Source organism: Microcaecilia unicolor, chromosome 4, assembly GCF_901765095.1.
Source record: "Microcaecilia unicolor chromosome 4, aMicUni1.1, whole genome shotgun sequence".
NCBI lineage: Eukaryota > Metazoa > Chordata > Amphibia > Gymnophiona > Siphonopidae > Microcaecilia > Microcaecilia unicolor.
The window spans coordinates 187,548,698-187,570,021 of record NC_044034.1 but is presented as its reverse complement, the minus strand read 5'-3'; the positions used below and the strand labels follow the sequence as shown (position 1 = coordinate 187,570,021).

The 21,324-nt window shown below is 44.6% G+C and overlaps 1 protein-coding gene across 1 annotated transcript in view; it reads left to right on the top strand.

Annotated features, from left to right (window-relative positions):
• Positions 1–21,324, top strand: part of PLEKHA7 (pleckstrin homology domain containing A7) — a 927,681-nt gene that overhangs the window by 763,355 nt on the left and 143,002 nt on the right. Inside the window, 1 exon segment of the mRNA XM_030201054.1 lies at positions 1,775–1,876. Coding sequence (XP_030056914.1) covers positions 1,775–1,876 — 102 coding nt within the window.

Here is a 21,324-nt window from a genome sequence, read left to right as displayed (position 1 = left end):
ATGTCACCTCCTAGCTAAAATTGTTATACAGTCAACCCTCGATTTAAACAGACTATTTGGTGGGGGAGGTGTCTGTTAAATCAAATTGTTCATTAAATTGAAATGGCCAACCCCCCCCCCCCCCCCCCCCCCCCCCCGCCAATACACACACACACATAAATTTAGCTATATGCGAGAACATTACATATGTATTAAGAAATATTTATTTATTTAATTTTATGCCATCCTCTCGACTATGCCCAGAATAGGTTACACAGTTACATTCATAATTAAAAAAAAAAAAAAACACAATACACAGATAACAATAAAATAAAATTAATCTGCCACCTTATCAAAATAAATCAGTACATCAAGTTTTCATTAAAACAAATGAGTTTTTATAGCGTTATGAAAACTTAAAAAGGATCATAAATAGATCTCACAGCAGGAAAAAAATATCCTGCTCATACATATAAATATTTTGCTTGGAATTCTGCTTCTGAATTCTGAAATTTCACTTGTGACCGCCGAATAACTAATATCAGCACTGTCATTATAATAATACACACATAATCACTGGTAATTTACGCTTAAAACAATGGGAAAGTACCGAACTGCATATAACTTGATGAACTCCTGACATAAGACTGCTATTCAAAATGTATTGTAAGCCACATTGAGCCTGCAAAGAGGTGGGATAACGTGGGATACAAATGCAATAAATAAATAAATCTTGTCCATTAAATCCGAAATCTGTTAAATTGAGGGTTTACTGTATTGTGTTTTCTACTGTACCTAAATGTGGCTTAATTGCTTTCTTATGTTAATTTAAAGTTACATTGTAGTTGATGGGACACTAAAATACATGTCACTTGAAGGCCTAAAGCAGTGTTCTTCTTTGCAAGGCTCAGAGGCCAGTGGCAGCTCCTATTGACCCCGGTGTGGTTCCCTAACTCTCTTCTCTCAATACGGACATTGCCTCACCTTATCCAGAGCTTGCTGCTGGCACTATCTCCAGAACAACTGCTCTGTTTTCTTTGAAGGATTGTGTGGTTCTTGGTGAATTTGAATTAGTTAGTGTATGGATTCCCACATTATTCTTTCAAGACTGTGAGCAGTGAAGAAGTTTGGACACCACATGGATCAAGCTCACTGAGAGCCTCATCATGACACTGGAAGAAAACAGAACAGCTGGCCCAGAGGGTTGTGTCTGTTGCAAGACTCTGGGAAAGGTCAAAGGGCATTAACAAACTGGGGGAAATGGAGGGATTGGGGAGAGGATGATGGCAGTATACTAGGAGGAGAGGTTGGTGGAAGTTGAGACTGATTGAGATAAGGTTGGAAAAGAATGCTTATTGGGAGAAGAGAGTTTTAGGGGAAATGTGGATTGCGGGAGACAAGATGGGCTGAGGGAGAGGGTCCGGAGAATCAAATGTCATTTTATTTGTACGTATTGCTTTAAGTATGCCTGAGCAGCCATATTATTGAAAAGGGCCCCCCCCCCCTACATTATCGATAGCCCATGACCCTGGTCCCCATCTGCTTTATCAAGCACTCTTCCTGGCTCTTACGTTGAATTCCTTTTGCCTCCACTTCAAAAATAATGAAGACCACATGGTTCTCCTGATGGTATTACTGATTCAGAATTATAAGATGCGATCAAGTAAAATGGACCTCCTTTTTTTTGCATTAGATTTAATTCCTACACTTACTCTGGTTCTGGTGTTCTACAAAGTAGCTGACGTAAACTACTGGGAAAATGCAAACATATTTTAGTTTTTGTTGTTGCCTACAGGAAATGGAAAATGGCTGGAATGAATACAGAAAACTGGAAAATGATGTCAACCACTTGAAGCAACTTTTACAAGAAGAAATGAGGAAATCTTATTTATCTCAGGTTAGGCAGCATTGAATTTCTGTTTTTTAAAAAGCTGGTTAGCGCATGCCCGGTTAAGTCAATATTCAGACTTAAGCAGCCATGGGCTAGAGCAACTATTTACGCAGCACATAATTTGAGCTTTTGAGCTTTGTTTAAGTCCTGGGGTTGACAAGATCATTGGTGCAGATGTTAGTTGGTAAAACTGAAAATGCATCCCTTGTCTTATTTCCCACTCCTACCTGAAGCTGTCTACAGGTTCTTTGTGCCTGCATGACAAGAACCATCAGTCTGGCAGCTTTCCTTGTGCTCAAAAATGCCCTGTTGTGGCCCTAGTAACGTTTATTCTATTTATTACTCTGAGATGGTTTTATGTTTATCCAAACACCAAGTAGGGTGGAGGGATCTTCCAAGAAACGAACAGCTGTGATCATTACAGTTCATTGAAACCCGCGGAGTCGGGCGGTTCCAGGGGAAGGCTTGGGATGAATATTTTTCAGCGAGGCAAGATAAGTGCACAGCTTTCACCAAGTATATATTTTAAAGTCAAAGTGATTTTAATAGCACTGTGGTGATGGGAAGCAAATTAAAATGAGCAAGTGTCACTCCCCCCAAAAATCTTTTAGAGTAACCAGATGAAAGAAGTGCTATACCACTTTATAGCAGCATTATTGTCTGCAAAAATGGTGGGAAATATCTGAGGGTTCTCTATATATAAAAAATGTATGTATGAAATCATACTGGTGTGAGCTGTGATAAGCACTTTGTATAAGTTGGTGGTTTATAGTCCTGGTTTGTGTACATACTATTGAATGTTACCAGAGACATTGATATTGTGGAATCGTTTCCTGTTGGTGATCCTGAGGAAGGCATACAGCTGAAACACGTTTGGTAACGTGAGGACTGAGTGTCTGTAGCGAGTCACACAGAAGGAAGAGAACAAAGTATCGTTCCAGTCCATCTTTTCCGTCTCTTCCTGCGTGTTCCGGTCCTGCCGCTCAGCTCTCCTCTGTTCCAGCCCACCTAATCCAGCTTGTTCCAGAGTGTTTCAGCCCTGCTGCCCAGCTCTCCTCTGCCCCATCTTGTTCCAGTCCACCTGATCCAGCCAGCTCCAGCTCACTCCAGTCCCGCCGCAGTCCAGCTCGCCCAGGGTTCCGCAGTCCATCGGATCCAGCTTCTCCCTGTTTGTTCCAGCTACCTGCTCCTGCCTCTCCCTGCTTGTTCCAGCTACCTGCTCCAGTCCCTGCTTGTTCCAGCTACTTGCTCCAGTCCTGCCGCCCAGCCGCAGTCCGTCGGATCCAGCTTCTCCCTGTTTGTTCCAGCTACCTGCTCCTGCTTCTCCCTGCTTGTTCCAGCTACCTGCTCCTGCCTCTCCCTGCTTGTTCCAGCTACCTGCTCCAGCTTACCGCAGTCCGTCGAATCCAGCTTCTCCCTGCTTGTTCCAGCCGCAGTCTGCAGGATCCAGCCGGATCCAGCTTCTCCCTGCTTATACCAGCCATCTACTCCAGCTTGTTCCAGCCCGCCTACTACCTGCTCCAGCTCACTGCAGTCCGTCGGATCCAGCTTCTCCCTGTTTGTTCCAGCCATCTGCTCCAGCCTGTTCCAGCCTGCCTGACCCAGCTCATCCAGCTCGTCCCAGTCCATCTGCACCAGCCTGTTCCAGTCCGCCTGATCCAGCTCCTCCCTGTTGTGCCAGACATCTGCGCCAGCTTCCTCCAGCCCGCCTGATCCGGCTTATTCCATCCCGCCTGCTCAGCTTCCCCCTATTGCTCCAGTCCTTCTGCTTCAGCACGATCCAGCTTGTTCCTGTCCACCTGATCCAGCCTCTCCCTACTTGTTCCAGCTTGTTCCTGCTACCTGCTCCGGCTTGTTCCAGCTACCTGCTCCGACTTGTCCCTGTCCGTCAGATCCAGCTTATTCCTGCCTGTCCCAGTCATCTGTTTCATTGACTCAAGTCGCTACCAAAATCCTACTGCTCTGTATCATGTTGAAATTCTACTACCAAATTGCTATTTAAATTCTGCAATATTGTAGACTTTGGGTTTAAACTGCACCTCACTGCAAATCCTCACTTTATTTGCTCTATTAATTGCCGCTCTACAATCTGCTAGCATTTAGGCTTAGCTGCATCTCACTGTAATCTACTTTAATCATTGATTGAACTGCTTTAATGCTATGTTTAAAACCTCGACTTCTGATGCATATTGAATACCTACTTTAACTGTTGACTGTACTCCTCTACTCTATCTCAACTGCTGATTGAATTCATCTAGACACTATCACTCCCTATGCCTTAGCTGTTGCCTGCTGTCCCAGTCCTAGCCTTCCTGCCTTCCTCCTCTACTCCTATCACCTTAGCCACTTCACATTTATCCGCATCCACCTAAGCCCTATATATGGCCCCTATACACATTCTCTTCATCGCCCTGTCCCTTCCTAACATCTTCCCCCCTCCCCCTCCACTGTCTACCTCAGGAACTCATTGCCCACCCTTGTCCCCTCCCGTCCTGCTCATTACTCCCCTACCCTACCTCCCCCCACCACCTCCCCAGCTCTCCTGCCCCCCTCATCATTCCTAGCTCTCAACCTTCTACACTTCCTCCCCACCATTAACCCATCCCCATTCCTCCTTAACACATCCCGTCTTCGTCATCTTTGTCGACCCTCCTCCCCCACCCTCCTCCGCACTCTCTTACTCCTCCTACTTTCCGCAGGTGACATCAATCCCAATCCAGGTCCCCCTCACCTCTCCTCTCCATATCCACGTAACCGATCCCAGAATGCCTCCAATCTCATCCCTATCCCCCTTCTCCCCCCCGCTTCCCTCCCCTTCTCGTGTGCCCTATGGAATGCCCACTCAGTATGCAACAAACTCTCCTTCACCCACGATTTATTCATCTCCCGTTCCCTTCAACTGCTCGCTTTAACTGAAACTTGGATAACCCCTAACGACACTGCCTCAATCGCAGCCCTATGCCATGGAGGATATCTTTTCTCCCACACTCCCCGCCCAGATGCACGCGATGGAGGCGTTGGGTTTCTTCTCTCACCCTCCTGTAGTTTCCAACCCCTCCTCCTGCCACAGTCTCACTGCTTCTCATCCTTCGAAACTCATGCCATACGGCTATTCTACCCGACACCACTCAGAGTTGCAGTCATCTACCGCCCCCCCCTGATAAGCCCCTCTCTTCATTCCTCGACGCTTGGCTCACCGTCTTTCTTGATCCCTTATCTCCATCCCTCATTCTTGGTGATTTTAATATTCACGTTGACAACCCATCCAACTCCTACGCTTCTAAATTCCTCACTCTGACATCCTCCTTTAACCTCCAACTATGCTCTACCACCCCTACTCACCGTAATGGCCACTGTCTCAACCTCGTTCTCTTCTCTTCCTGCTCACCTTCCAACTTCTGCACCTCAGTCCTTCCAATCTCAGATCATCACCTAATCACCCTCACACTTCACCACCCTCCCCCTCAACCTCGCCCAACTATAACCACTGCCTTCAGGAATCTCCAAGCCGTCGACCCCCTACCCTATCCTCTCACATCTCCAATCTCTTCCCTTCCATCTCGTCTTCTGAATCCGTCGACAATGCTGTCTCTACCTACAATGAAATTCTCTCCACTGCTCTGGATACCCTAGCACCATCTGTCTCTCGCCCCACTAAGCGCATTAATCCTCAGCCCTGGTTAACCCCTTGCATCCGTTACCTTCGCTCCTGCACCCACTCTGCTGAACGAATCTGGAGGAAATCTCGCACCCTGTCAGACTTCACCCATTACAAATTCATGCTTTCCTCCTTCCAGTCCTCCCTATTCCTTGCCAAACAGAAATATTACTCTCAATTAACCATTTCTCTTGGTTCCAACCCTCGTCGCCTCTTCGCCACCCTCAACTCCCTAAAAGTGCCCTCCGCTCCCACCCCCCCCCCCCCCCTTCACTCTCTCCTCAATCACTAGCTGATTAATTCCGCGATAAAGTACAGAAGATAAACCTTGAATTCACTTCCAAGCCTTCTCCTCCCTGCGACTTCTTAACCCACTCCCTCAATCAACCTAACCTGGCCTCCTCCTCCTCCTTCCCTGAGATCACCGAAGAGGACACTGCTCACCTTCTTTCTTCCTCTAAGTGCACCACCTGTTCCTCTGATCCCATTCCCACCAATCTGCTTAACAACATCTCTCCTACAGTTATCCCCTCAATCTGTCACATCCTCAACCTCTCTCTCTCCACCGCTACTGTCCCTGACACCTTCAAGCATGCTGTAGTCACACCACTTCTCAAAAAACCTTCACTTGACCCCAGCTGTCCCTCCAACTACCGCCCCATCTCTCGTCTACCCTTCCTCTCCAAATTACTTGAACGCGCTGTCCACAGCCGCTGCCTTGATTTCCTCTCCTCTCAGGCCGTCCTCGATCCGCTTCAATCCGGCTTTCGCCCACTACACTCGACAGAAACAGCACTCTATGTTTCAATGGTTTTTATTGATGACACATAGAAAAGCACAATCCATCTTAACATAGCTTGTTTCAATACAGGTCAACAGAACTCAATAAAATAACATTTCTGAATTAATACTTTCGTGTAGCCATCAAATGTTTATAACTTTCCCCCCCCCCCTTCCCCCCCCCCTTTTCTACTCCCTCCTCCCTTCTTATGTACCCCTCTAATGTGTCCCCCCCCGTGCACCCTCTTTAAATGTACTATTAGTCATAGTTTATTAAGGATTAGACTTCTTCCCCGTTGTGTTAACTTGGCCAAGTAGGGGTTCCAAATCCCAAGAAATCGCAGCTTGTGTTTATAAGAGCCTCTGGCCTCTAGAGCTTCCCAAGTAAGTACCTGATGTATTTGATTTCGCCAATGCCAGTATTCAGGTTTGTTCTGTGAGGTCCATTGTTGCAAAATGCATTTTCTTGCTATTAAGCAAAGTTTACGGCATAGCAAAGCATCACCTGTTCTGAACCCACTAAATGCGTCCGGGCAATCGAGCACTACCTGAGCAGGTGTACCCTGTATACAATTTGGCATCATGAGAGAAAGAAAAGCCACCACCCTCTTCCAAAAACATCTTATAAGCGGACATCCCCAAAACCCATGATATAGAGAGTTGTCGGCTAGGTTACACTTCAAGCAAATGGGCGTCCTTATTCCACCTGCGCGGAATAGCTGTACTTGTGAAAAGTAGGCTCTGTGTATAACTCTGTACGCGCATTCTCTATATCCTGCGCCAGTGATTAAGTGTGTTATATTCTTAAGATGTGTTGCTATATCCCAAGATGCTAAGTCTTGGCCTACCTCTACCTCCCAACGCCTCTTAAGCTGAGCCAGCTCTTTTCCAGGTACTAATGACCAAATTTTCTTTTGTAAATTCGAGATGGAGGGAGCCTCATTAGAAACTTCAGCAAATAGGTTTAAAATTTTTTCTCCCAAACGAAATTGAAGTGACACCTTATTAAGAGAATTAACATAATGTTTCAACTGACAATGTGCAAAGGTGTCACCCCACCGAATTAACTCTTGAGGGATTAGATGATTTAAAAGTTTAAGCTCTCCTGTGTGGCTTACCACTGTCTCCAGGCTAGTGAAGCCCTGTGCTTCCCAACGCACAAAAACTGAATTTTCTTGTCCGGGTCCAAACATCGGGTTCCCTCTAATCGTTAAGAGTTCCGACACCTGTGGGTCTCCCCCCAAAAGTTTCCCCAAAAACCTCCATGCATCTCGTACAGGTCTCAAAAGAACAGATTTACCTCCCGAGTGTGCCAGTGATGGACCATCCCCATGCAACAACGAGACCAATTGGTATGGTTTAAACAATTCCCTTTCTATGCCCAGTGGAGTATGGTAATCAGAGAGACAAATCCAATCACGTACCTGTCTCAAGTTACATGCTATGTTATAGAATTTAATATTGGGCAGTCCTATACCACCTTGTTTCCATCCCCCCAAAAGTAAGGGCAACCGTATCTTTGCCTTTTTATAAGCCCAACAAAACCTCGTCACCAATCTATAAAACAATCGTATATCCCTCTGTATTAATCTTATTGGCAGTGTTTGCATGACATATAGCCATCTAGGAAGAATTACCATGCGTATCAAGCACAATCGACCTGACAATGACAGTGTCAACGCCTTCCAAGCATCCAACTGCTGCCTTGTTTTCTCTAACAGCCATTGCATGTTGGTTCTTTGTATGTCCACTGTCCTTGCAGTCAGTAGTATACCCAAATATCGAAAGGAGCTCTCCACCCATCGTAGTGGAAACTGTCCCACCCATGTTCTACGGGTTTCTGCTGTTATAGCCAGTGCTTCTGATTTATCGTAATTAATTTTAAATCCTGAATATGTTCCAAATTCTAAGAATATTTCCAATAAGTCTGCCAGTGATTCCCGAGGCTTAGTGAGCACCACTAGCAGATCATCAGCAAAGGCTGCCACTTTAAATTCTTGATCACCAAACTTCACCCCACTGATTGACGTACACGAAGAGATATCGCGGATCAAAGGATCCATATATAGTGCAAAAAGTAAGGGTGAGAGTGGGCAACCCTGCCGAGTTCCCCGTTGAACTTTAAATACTTCGGATTGCAACCCATTCACCCACAATTTAGCCTGCGGCGCTTCATATAGAACTGTTATCGCCCTCATAAACCACCCCTGAAATCCGTATTTTCCTAAGACAGAAAACAAAAAAGGCCACTCCACCCGATCAAATGCTTTTTCGGCATCAAAGCTGATCATAATGGCTGGGTCACCCGTGTTCTCTAAACGTTCTAGGGAAGCTAAAATACATCTAAGGTTTCGAGTTACCGACCTTCCTTGAACAAAACCCACCTGTGCCTCGTGGATAATACTTGGAAGCACACGTCTCAACCTGTTCGCCAAGATTTTTGCAAAAAGCTTGACCTCTTGGTTAAGAAGCGAGATTGGCCTGTAAGATGTTGCTAGGGTGTGATCTCTTTTAGGTTTAGGCAGTACTATTATTTGGGCTAAATTAAGATATTTTGGTAACTGGCCATACTCTACCCAGGAATTAAATGCTGCAGTTAAAGGTGAAACTATAGAGTCCCCCAATACTTTGTAAAATTCTGCCCTTAAGCCATCCGGGCCCGGAGCTTTGCCAAGCTTGCAGCTTCCTATGGCCCAGCTCACCTCATCGCTGCTAATAGGAGCATTCAAGGCCTTACATTCTTCCTGTGATATATGTGGTAGCAAGACATTTTCTAAATAGAGGTCTTCGCTAATTCCACTTTCCTCTCCTGGCTTATACAGTTGCTGGAAAAATTTCTGAAAGACATCTCTTATTTCTTCATCTGCGTGACATAGTTTACCCGCATCATCTCTAATAGTTAGTATATGTCTGGATACGTTCTTGGAATTAATCAAATTCGCTAGCATTTTGCCCCCTTTATTCCCATATCTATAAAGTTGGAATTTGTAATATGCCTGCGACTTAACTGCCCTATCATGTAGTAAAGTATTCAACGCAGTCTGGGCACTTATAATATTTTGTCTAATCTGGTGAGTGGGCTGTTCCCCAAATTTTTTCCGTAAGCCAGTTATATGTTTTTCTAAACGTAAAATTTCATTATCTCTAGCTTTCTTGTGGTGACTGACATAACTGATTATGTCTCCCCTTAGTACCGCTTTTGCAGCTTCCCAAAATAAAGCAGCCCTATCTTTCATCTCTTCATTATTATGTGAATAATCCTTCCACTTGTTTACAAGGAACTCCCCAAATTTCCCATCTTTATAAAGGTAACTAGGAAAGGACCAACCTCTTCCCTTTCCTCCTTGATTCCCCCCTTTCCATGTCATCGACACTGCTGCATGATCTGAAATTATACAAGGGCCAATCTCCGCTCCTATTACATCTGAGAAATTCTCACGTGAGGTTAGTAAGTAATCAATCCTAGAATGAGTCTCATGTGCTCTGGACTGATGTGTATAATCCCTTTCTGATGGATGGAGAACTCGCCATACATCTATAAGGCCCAATATTGAGCAGAAATCTGGCAGTCCCCTCATTTTCGATACCCCTTGCCCTGCCGGGGGATTAGATTTATCCATCTGAGGATTCCAAGCCGTATTAAAGTCTCCCCCTAGTACCAAAGGTGTAGATTCTATTTTGGACAAGATTGTAATTAAATTTTTATAAAATTTTTGGTCAAGTTGGTTTGGGGCATATATACTACCCAGGAGCAACTGTTGTCTGTTTATTGTTGCCCGGCAGAAAATAAAGCGACCGTCTGGATCCTTCACAATGTTATTGATTTGCATTGCCACCCCTTTTCTGACTAAAATGGCTACTCCTCTTTTCCGTCCCACTGCCGCTGAGGCCACACAATCCCCTACCCACCATTTTACTAATTTGGCATGTTCACTGTCTGACAGATGCGTCTCCTGCAGAAACACTATATCTGCCTTAATACGTTGTAAATACTGCAATATTTTAGATCTTTTTATGGGGGAGTGAATACCCCCCACATTCCACGTAACTATCTTAACCATGTTCCTTATAGAAAGTATTACTTAACCCCAATTATTTAACATCATATCTGGGGAGAAACCTGCCCAGCCACTGGTCCCCCCCCTCCAGTATCTCAAAGTTTTCATCAACACGTACATCATAATAAGTTGCTTTTGCAAAAGATTCATTCCTAATCTTCTTGTCTGGTGCACTTTCCTAAGTATCCCTCCCATCCCCCTTCCCGTCCCTCCCCAATACATCCCATCCAAATTCCCCTTCATTCCCCAACTATCCCTCTGCGAGATCTTAGTCACTATTGACACCTCCCCCTCACCCCGCATCCAACCAACCAATATTAACTTATGTGTTAGCCCTTCTTATTTATTTATTTAACCAAATTATTGCTTCATCTCTTCCTTCGCCAATACTCCATCTCACTTATTGTACAGATTATATATTGTAAATAACCTCCCCCAGATCTATATTTACCCAAAGAAACAGTTGTAACATTTTTAACCATTCTATCATTATTCCCGCCCTCCCCGACTTAAGCCAGGGTGAGCAAGCACCATTCCTCAGTGCCATCAACGCTGCAGACTTTGATCACCATCAATTTGCTTAAACCTTTTCATGGCGATCAAAACAATATATTTGTAAATCAAGAACAAATTGAACTATTTATAACAGATCATCTCACTAACATTGCTTTGTTAATAATGATCATTCATTCTACAAACATCCAATCACGAATTGAACCTTTCAGCCTCCGGTTAGCCCGTTAATGATAAGTTTTCCTCTGATCCCTCATGGAGGCACATATATTACTTCATTCCATCAGCAGATTGTTTACATCAAGCTTACATACTGCTGCCCCTGATATTCGAGGGGCTACCCTTTATGTAGTGTCCAGACATTATTTTGCCGGCCAGGTTGGAGCCCAGTACTGAACAGATTAGATATAGGGCTCTGTTTCACTCTTCTGCAACTGAAAAGTGGTTCACACTTTAGTAATTAATATTAAACCAGTAGGTAACCCATAATTTCCATCATAGCCGGTCCACTCCAACATTTTCTTTTGCACCTCTCTGCTGCTTCTGAACTCTTTGCCAACCTCCAGCCCCAAACTCCGTCTGCAGCAAGAAAAGACCAGAAGTCAAACAGCTTTTCTCAATTCCACCATTAGAGCCTGTCAACCGCTAAGACTCTGCCATTATATGGTGTTCATTAAGCTTATTCTCAGCTTCTGTTGCTGTCTGAAAGGTCTGCCATCGATCTTGCACTTGCACCCGTAGTTTCGCGGGATATTGTAGAGCAAACTTTATCTTTTTTGCCGCCAGCTTTGAACAGATAGGGTGGAATTTTCTCCTCTGCTCCTGGACTGCTTGGGTGTAATCCTGAAAAATCAGTATATTTTGTCCTCCATATTTCAATGAATCTCTTCGTATCTTGAAGCCCTGAAGGATCTCTAGCTTATGTTTGTAGTTTAAAATTTTTGCCACTACTACCCTGGGCCTGGCATTTATCTCCAGTTTCCTTCCCACGCGGTGTGCGCGCTCAATCACCAACGGGCCCGCCGAATCCGTCAAGGCCAGCTCTTTTGTCAACCAAGCCTCCAGCCATGGTTCCAGATTGCGCTCTGGCAATTGTTCCGTGAGTCCCACAATGCGTACATTATTCCTTCGCGATCTGCTTTCCAAATCTTCAATTTTTAACTCCTGATCTCTCAGTTTTTGTTGTAAATTTCGCAAATCGGGACCATAACTGCGTGTGTCGTCCTCAATTGCAGAGACTCGCGTTTCTAAATCACTTGTTCGAGTACCCAGACCGTCCATTGCCATTTGGAGATTATCTAATTTATCATTTAGCGCTGTCCATTTCAGAGCCCAAGCGCTCGTCATTGCGCCGGTCAACTGGGAGAGCTGCTGTTCCGTAAAACTCGACCCCGCCGCTTCAAGGCCTACCTCCGCCATCTTGCCCTCTGCACTGCTCGCCTTGTTTTTTCCCTTATTAGTCAACCGTTGGGTCATTGCTGTTGGCGATTTCGTGAAATATTTTTCCATACGCTTTTGCTGTGTTGCTCAGCGGGTTTTGAAGGACTTCTCCGTGATAGATGAAGCTGTTTGCGGGATGAGGGTCTTGGAGCCGAGTCAACACGCTGCTAGCTCAGCTCATGACGTCACGTGACCCCCCAGAAACAGCACTCTAAAGTCTGCAATGACCTGTTCCTTGCCAAATCCAAAGGTCACTATTCCATCCTCATCCTCCTCGACCTATCGGCTGCCTTTGATACCGTCAACCATAATTTACTTCTTGACACACTGTCCTCATTCGGGTTCCAGGGCTCCGTCCTCTCCTGGTTCTCTTCGTACCTTTCCCAATGCACCTTCAGAGTATTTTCTAATGGCTCTTCTTCCACCACCATCCCGCTCTCTGTTGGGGTTCCTCAAGGATCTGTCCTTGGACCGCTTCTTTTCTCGATCTACACCTCTTCCCTGGGCTCGCTGATCTCATCACATGGTTTCCACTACCATCTCTATGCTGATGACACCCAGCTTTATCTCTCCACTCCCGACATCACAGTCGAAACCCAGGCCAAAGTTTCGGCCAACCGGCATCTGAACCTGAACATGGCAAAGACTGAACTCCTTGTCTTTCCACCCAAACCCTCTTCTCCTCTTCCCCCACTTTCCGTCTCTCTTGACAACGCCCTCATCCTCCCCGTCTCTTCAGCCCGCAATCTCGGAGTCATCTTCGACTCCTCCCTCTCCTTCTCTGCCCATATCCAGCAGACAGCTAAGACCTGTCGCTTCTTCCTCTATAATATTAGCAAAATTCGCCCATTCCTCTCTGAACAGACCACCCGAACCCTCGTCCACTCGCTCGTTACCTCTCGTCTTGACTATTGCAACCTTCTGGCCTCCCGCTTAGCCATCTATCCCCCCTTCAATCTGTCCAAAATTCCGCCACACGTCTTATCTACCGCGTGAACCGATACTCTCATATCACCCCTCTCCTCAAGTTGCTTCACTGGCTCCCGATCCGCTACCATATACAGTTCAAGCTTCTCCTATTGACCTTCAAGAGCACTCAATCTGCAGCCCCCCATTACCTCTCTACCCTCCTCTCCCCGTATGTTCCCACCCGTAACCTCCGCTCTCAGGACAAATCACTCCTATCCGTACCCTTCTCTACCACCGCTAACTCCAGACTCCGCGCCTTCTGCCTCGCATCACCTTATGCCTGGAACAGTTCATTGTTAATTATATATATATACATTTCCTTGTAGACTCCTGAAGCAGGCCTAGCATCACTTTGTGAAGAAATGCAAAGTGATGCACTTAGGGAGTAGAAATCCACGGGAGACTTATGTGTTAGGCGGGGAGAGTCTGATAGGTACCGACGGGGAGAGGGATCTTGGGGTGATAGTATCTGAGGATCTGAAGGCGACGAAACAGTGTGACAAGGCGGTGGCCGTAAGTAGAAGGTTGCTAGGCTGTATAGAGAGGGGAGTGACCAGCAGAAGAAAAGAGGTTTTAATGCCCCTGTATAAATCGTTGGTGAGGCCCCACCTGGAGTATTGTGTTCAGTTCTGGAAGCCGTATCTTGCTAAGGATGTAAAAAGAATTGAAGCGGTGCAAAGAAAAGCAACGAGAATGGTACAGGATTTGCGTTACAAGACGTATGAGGAGAGACTTGCTGACTTGAACATGTATACCCTGGAGGAAAGGAGAAACAGGTGATATGATACAGACGTTCAAATATCTGAAAGGTATTCATCCGCAAGCGAACCTTTTCCGGAGATGGGAAGGCGGTAGAACTAGAGGTCACGATACGAGATTGAAGGGGGGCAGACTCAAGAAAAATGTCAGGAAGTATTTTTTCACGGAGAGAGTGGTGGATGCTTGGAATGCTGTCCCGTGGGAGGTGGTGGAGAGGAAAACGGTAACGGAATTCAAACATGCGTGGGATAAACATAAAGTAATCCTGTTCCGAGAGAATGGATCCTCAGAAGTTTAGCTGAGATTAGGTGGCAGAGCCGGTGGTGGGAGGCGGGGCTGGTGGTTGGGAGGCGAGGATATTGCTGGGCAGACTTATACGGTCTGTGCCAGAGCCAGTGGTTGGGAGGCAGGGATAGTGCTGGTCAGACTTATACGGTCTGTGCCCTGAAAATGACAGATACAAATCAAGGTAAGGTATACACAAAAAGTAGCACATATGAGTTTATCTTGTTGGGCAGACTGGATGGACCATGCAGGTCTTTTTCTGTCGTCATCTACTATGTTACTATGTTTTTATCAGTAAATGTTTTTTACTCCAGAGTTCATCTTTCCAGTCTTTGGTATCCGTGGTCAACCTCCCACCTTTTCTCTTCACACCTTAGCTTGGTCTACATCATACTTTATCCACCCTTCTGTTTTCTGTCCCCTAAATGCTTCAGTCTAGAGGTGTCATTGTCTCTGGATTAAGGAAGAATTATTATGGAAGAATCTGGCATTATCACATACCATATTTCTGAATTATAATAATAGCAGATTAGATTCTTTGTTAGGAACCTTTCACTGTAATCCAGATATGAAAAAATTACACTTCCCCACAAAAGTATCAATAAACGTCATAGAAATATTTGAAGAGAACTGTTACATGGTTATCATGCAAATAGAATTTTGCAGACCAATTGACTGATTTGCCCTGTCCCTGCAATACGAGAGTGGCAGCAAACGAATAGCAACAATTTTAACTGCAAGGGAGTAAGCTGAAAACCATGAGAAACAATTGATTTGAGTCCAAGCATTTCTCATCAGAGGGCTGTGGACCCAAAGTGTTCAAGAATACTAGTCTCGGTAGCTCAGCTGTTGTGCCATGTGGAAATGCATGCTTTGTTCCTGAGCTCAGCCTCTGCTCATTCAGCTGACTGGAGATTCTGAGGAGGCAACATTCATAGCTAGATAGCTGATGGGAATGGGGATTGTGGGAATCCCACAAAACCCATGGAAAACTTTCAGGTATGACTTTCAGGTCCACAGGAATCCTATGGGGATAAGAGAAGTGACCGTGGGGTTCTTGCTGGAGGGCACTCTAAATCTCTGACAATGCCAAAACAATGCTTGGAATGTACGAAAGAAGCTATTGGAGAACCTGAATGAGGCTTGGAATGCACTGAGAGAGACTATTTGAGTGCTAGTTCCACTGCTGCTTAGAAATCAAGGCTTTGCCATTCTGCAGGTGCAATATACATACATGTTTGTTGCAAGCTATCTTGTCAAAATGTCAGTGCCAAAAGATTAATCTGAAATGGTTGGATCCTTTAAGAATAATTGAATGTGCTCTAAGAATAAATTCCCCATATCTTTTTTTTCTTTGTATCCTTTAGTGCTGTAAGTACCTGCAGGTATGGGTGGGGATGAAATGGATTTTAGTCGGTACAGGTGGGTATGGGATAAATTCCTGTGGCCGAGTTCTTGTACAACAGTGACGTCTGCTGGTGTGCACCAAATTCTCAGGAACTTTGGCTGTATCTTTAGGTCCAAGGACTGGGTCTGTAATAACTGGGCTTGCTAAGAGGGGGTTTAATTAGTGTCCAATGTTCCCATAATAAGCCTTATAGTAACAGATTGATGGGAACATTGGACACTAAAGGGTTAAATTAGGGAGACAAGTTGGAGGAAGCAGCCACCAAAAAAAGCTAGTTCTGTTGACTCCTCTCCACTAGTTGTATGATTAATAGCCTCTTTCATAACAGAAGACTGGGTGCACAAACTTAAATGAAACTTGTCAGCGTTAGTAATACTGGTTGAGCCTTTATTCTCTGGTCATATTTATCACTCTCTTATGTCCCTATGCTAGGGAAATGGAGGGAGATGATTTATCTCTGACATATATCCCAGACCAGTATTTGTCACCATCAGATATTGGTAGCAATATGTTTGCTTGTTTTAAATGGCAGAGGACTCTACAAACCAGGACATATTTGTCTGGATTCATGTTTTGAAATGTGGTGCTTGCAAACCTATCTGCTTAATGACATCAGTAGCACCACAAAAGTCAATTTAGACTCTCAATGATATAGAAAGAAGATTGCCTTTGAATGAAAAGTCTACAAATGCAGAAAAATTATCTAATTACAGTAATTGGCATAGCATACACATGTTAAAAGTAAAATTATTGTGAAGTACATTGATATAATTTGTGTATCATATAATGCCTACCTGGATTTCTTGAGTCATTCGTTCTTTTGTAGCCTAGTGGTTAGTGCAGCGAACTTTGATCCTTGGTTCCTGCGTTTGATTCCCACTGCAGCAACTTGTGACTGTGGGCAAGTCATTAACCCTCCATTGCCCCAGGTACAAAATAAGTACCTGTATATATGTAAACTGCTTTGAATGTAGTTGCAAAATACCACAGAAAAGGCAGTATATCAAGTCCCTTCCCTTTCCCTTTTACCAGGTGTCCAATCGGATAAGTAAGGCCCTAATTTACTAAACCACCTTAAGGTTTTGTAGCTAACGCATGTTGCAAAACCTCCATAGTAATTGTTGGCAGTGTTGCTGGCATTTGAGGGAAGGCCAGGGCTTTTTTTGAGGGGGTACTTGGGGGTACTGAGTACCGGCACCTTTTCCATTGTCTGCTAAAATTGACCCATGGAACCCAGGTTTTAATGAAAGAACTCAGGCTCTACACACAAATTCTGCCTTGTCATAGATTCTATGACTGATTGCAGGGGGCCTGACTATTGTAGGGTGGATCCCTCAGTGATCACCCCACCCCTGAAGGGTGCCCTGGCATTTGAGTAACGGCAACTTTTTTGCTAGAAAAAATGCACTGGGGAAGGCAGCCATACTGCTACTGTGGGACAGTGGTCACTACTGCCTGTTAGTGGCATGGCTGCTAACTCAGGGGATCTTTTACAAAGACATGCCAGCGTTTTTAGCATGCGCTAAACACTAGAGATGCCTGTAGGAATATATGGGCATCTCTAGCGTTTAGCACATGCATATTTAATGCATTTGCTAAAAACGTTAGCGCATCTTTGTAAAAGGACCCTTCAGTATGCAGTTAACTGCATCTCTGTTACAGTGGGGGAAATAAGTATTTGATCCCTTGCTGATTTTGTAAGTTTGCCCACTGACAAAGACATGAGCAGCCCATAATTGAAGGGTAGGTTATTGGTAACAGTGAGAGATAGCACATCACAAATTAAATCCGGAAAATCACATTGTGGAAAGTATATGAATTTATTTGCATTCTGCAGAGGGAAATAAGTATTTAATCCCTCTGGCAAACAAGACCTAATACTTGGTGGCAAAACCCTTGTTGGCAAGCACAGCGGTCAGACGTCTTCTGTAGTTGATGATGAGGTTTGCACACATGTCAGGAGGAATTTTGGTCCACTCCTCTTTGCAGATCATCTCTAAATCATTAAGAGTTCTGGGCTGTCGCTTGGCAACTCGCAGCTTCAGCTCCCTCCATAAGTTTTCAATGGGATTAAGGTCTGGTGACTGGCTAGGCCACTCCATGACCCTAATGTGCTTCTTCCTGAGCCACTCCTTTGTTGCCTTGGCTGTATGTTTTGGGTCATTATCGTGCTGGAAGACCCAGCCACGACCCATTTTTAAGGCCCTGGCGGAGGGAAGGAGGTTGTCACTCAGAATTGTACGGTACATGGCCCCATCCATTCTCCCATTGATGCGGTGAAGTAGTCCTGTGCCCTTAGCAGAGAAACACCCCCAAAACATAACATTTCCACCTCCATGCTTGACAGTGGGGACGGTGTTCTTTGGGTCATAGGCAGCATTTCTCTTCCTCCAAACACGGCGAGTTGAGTTCATGCCAAAGAGCTCAATTTTTGTCTCATCTGACCACAGCACCTTCTCCCAATCACTCTCGGCATCATCCAGGTGTTCACTGGCAAACTTCAGACGGGCCGTCACATGTGCCTTCCGGAGCAGGGAGACCTTGCGGGCACTGCAGGATTGCAATCCGTTATGTCGTAATGTGTTACCAATGGTTTTCGTGGTGACAGTGGTCCCAGCTGCCTTGAGATCATTGACAAGTTCCCCCCTTGTAGTTGTAGGCTGATTTCTAACCTTCCTCATGATCAAGGATACCCCACGAGGTGAGATTTTGCGTGGAGCCACAGATCTTTGTCGATTGACAGTCATTTTGTACTTCTTCCATTTTCTTACTATGGCACCAACAGTTGTCTCCTTCTCGCCCAGCGTCTTACTGATGGTTTTGTAGCCCATTCCAGCCTTGTGCAGGTGTATGATCTTGTCCCTGACATCCTTAGACAGCTCCTTGCTCTTGGCCATTTTGTAGAGGTTAGAGTCTGACTGATTCACTGAGTCTGTGGACAGGTGTCTTTCATACAGGTGACCATTGCCGACAGCTGTCTGTCATGCAGGTAACGAGTTGATTTGGAGCATCTACCTGGTCTGTAGGGGCCAGATCTCTTACTGGTTGGTGGGGGATCAAATACTTATTTCCCTCTGCAGAATGCAAATAAATTCATATACTTTCCACAATGTGATTTTCCGGATTTAATTTGTGATGTGCTATCTCTCACTGTTACCAATAACCTACCCTTCAATTATGGGCTGCTCATGTCTTTGTCAGTGGGCAAACTTACAAAATCAGCAAGGGATCAAATACTTATTTCCCCCACTGTATTTGCTGTGTTAAGAGAGACATGCATTAGTCACGTGAGATTAACTTACTCTGCCGGTGAAGAGCTTGGGTTTGAAGAGCTGAGGAAGGCTGAGGGAGAAAGAGAGGTGCTGGTGGGGGGTTGAAGGGGGAGGTGCAAGGGGAAAGGAGGGAAGGGCGAAGATGTACTGGGGGGGGGGGGCAGAAGGAAGAGGCGCTGCACCTATGGGGGGGGAAGGTGAAGGAAGAGGTGGTGGACCCAAGACGGTCAGAGGACATATTAAAAGGCGCCATCTTGACAGAGCTGAAATACCTCTCATGTAATTTCCTGGTTAACAGCACCTGCTAATCAGATAAGTGCCTTTGAATATCTTTCCCTGTCTTCTACTAGAGCTCTATCTCTAGTAGCGTTATAGAAATAAGTAGTAGTAGTCCCAACCAAAATTAGTGAGGCTGCTCTGGTTTAAACCATACTTAAGTTGAGGATAACCCTATAAGGGGTACCTAGATTTAGGCACTACAAAAGCATCTATTTGAAGCCTATTCTGTAAAGAAAGTAGGCACCTACTTTTCTATATAGAACACCAGTCCCAAGCCACCTTACATGCACGTAACTTGTAGACAGAGTCATTTACTCCAGCCATAGAGCTGAGGTAAATGTTCACACCTAGATTGTAAAAGGATGTGCGTAGATTATAAGATTTTAGAATTTACGCATGTAAGTCTATTCTTCATCAAAACCCCGCCCATATGAACATTCTAGCAAAATGTGCACCGCAGCATCTTGGCATGTACTTGGGGACTAAAATAGTAATTTATGGGAGTGTCAATGTACATGCATATATAACTAGAAGAGCAGCATTTACACACTTGTTGCTGCCTTAAACTAGCAGATTATTACAGAATTACCCTCCATATGCAGATTATTCCGTCCTTTCTAGAAGCCCAATATGATACAATTAAATTGAATACAGAAAAGATAACCCTGCTTGTGTGTAAGAGGGATTTGAAATCCTTTACCAACTTCTGATCCTAGTTTAGATGGTAAGATAAGCTAATTCCTCTCCATATGACCATCAAAGTTTAGGAGTCTGGATTGATTCTACATTAGAAGTAAAAAAAAAAAAACACGACTTAATCATGGTTTTACCTCTGTCTTTCAAAAACTGTAATTTTTGCATCAGGTGAGAACATTTCTCTCCAAAGATGACTTGCAGAAGTTGATCTATAAGATTGTTTTCTTATTTGCATTACTGCAATTCCCTGTGTTGGGGTATCTTGAAAACCTTGCTAGCTCAACTGCAATTATTGCAAACTGTTGCACCAAAGATAATTTTATGTACATCTAAATGTGATAGAGTGACTCCAGTTCTGAAAGAGCTTTACTGGCTGCCAGTAGTAACCCACATGGAATTTAAAATGTTGTGTTTTCCTTTTAAGCTTTTGTATGGGAATTACCCATCATATCTGGCAACTGTTTGCAGGTTAGACCTTATCAAGTATCTAATCGCTTGACTCATGTTAATAAATTCAATCTTCTAGCAGCCTCATCTGTATGCCTGATTTTGACACATTAAAAATTGTTTGTTTATGGCAAAACACCAAACTTATGGAATTCATTACCAGTAGGTACTAGATGTGAAAGAGATTGATTTTATTTATTTATTTATTCCTGCATTTATACCCCACATTTTCCAATCTGATAGTCTGTTCAATGTGGCTTACAAGAAATTCAGTCAGACATGTTAAATAAACATTAGAAGAAGTGTTGTCCTAGTTTCAGTACCTGCTAGTGGTCAGTTTGATAATCAGGGGCATTTTCGAGAGAAAAGGGCGCCCATCTTCCGACACAAATCGGGAGATGGGCGTCCTTCTCTCAGGGTTGCCCAAATTGGCATAATGGAAAGCCGATTTTGGGTGTCCTCAACTGCTTTCCATCGCAGGGACAACCAAGGTTCCCGGGGGCGTGTTGGCAGCGTACCAAAGGCGGGACGAGGGCGTGCTTAAGAGATGGGCATCCTCAGCCAATAATGGAAAAAAGAAGGGCGTCCCTGACGAGCATTTGACCAACTTTACTTGGTCCATTTTTTTTTCACGACCAAGCTTCGAAAAGGTGCGCAAACTGACCAGATGACCACTGGAGGGAATCGGGGATGACCTCCCCTGACTCCCCCAGTGGTCACTAACCCCCTCCCACCCCGAAAAAAACAACTTTAAAAACTTTCGTCTTTTTTTTTTTTTAGAGTATTGGTGAAGGATGTCCTTTGCTGTGCCTCCATCCCTGCAATGGCAGTTGAGGACATCCAAAATGTGATGTTTCTATGAGAAGGATGTTGATGCCTGGATGTTTCTG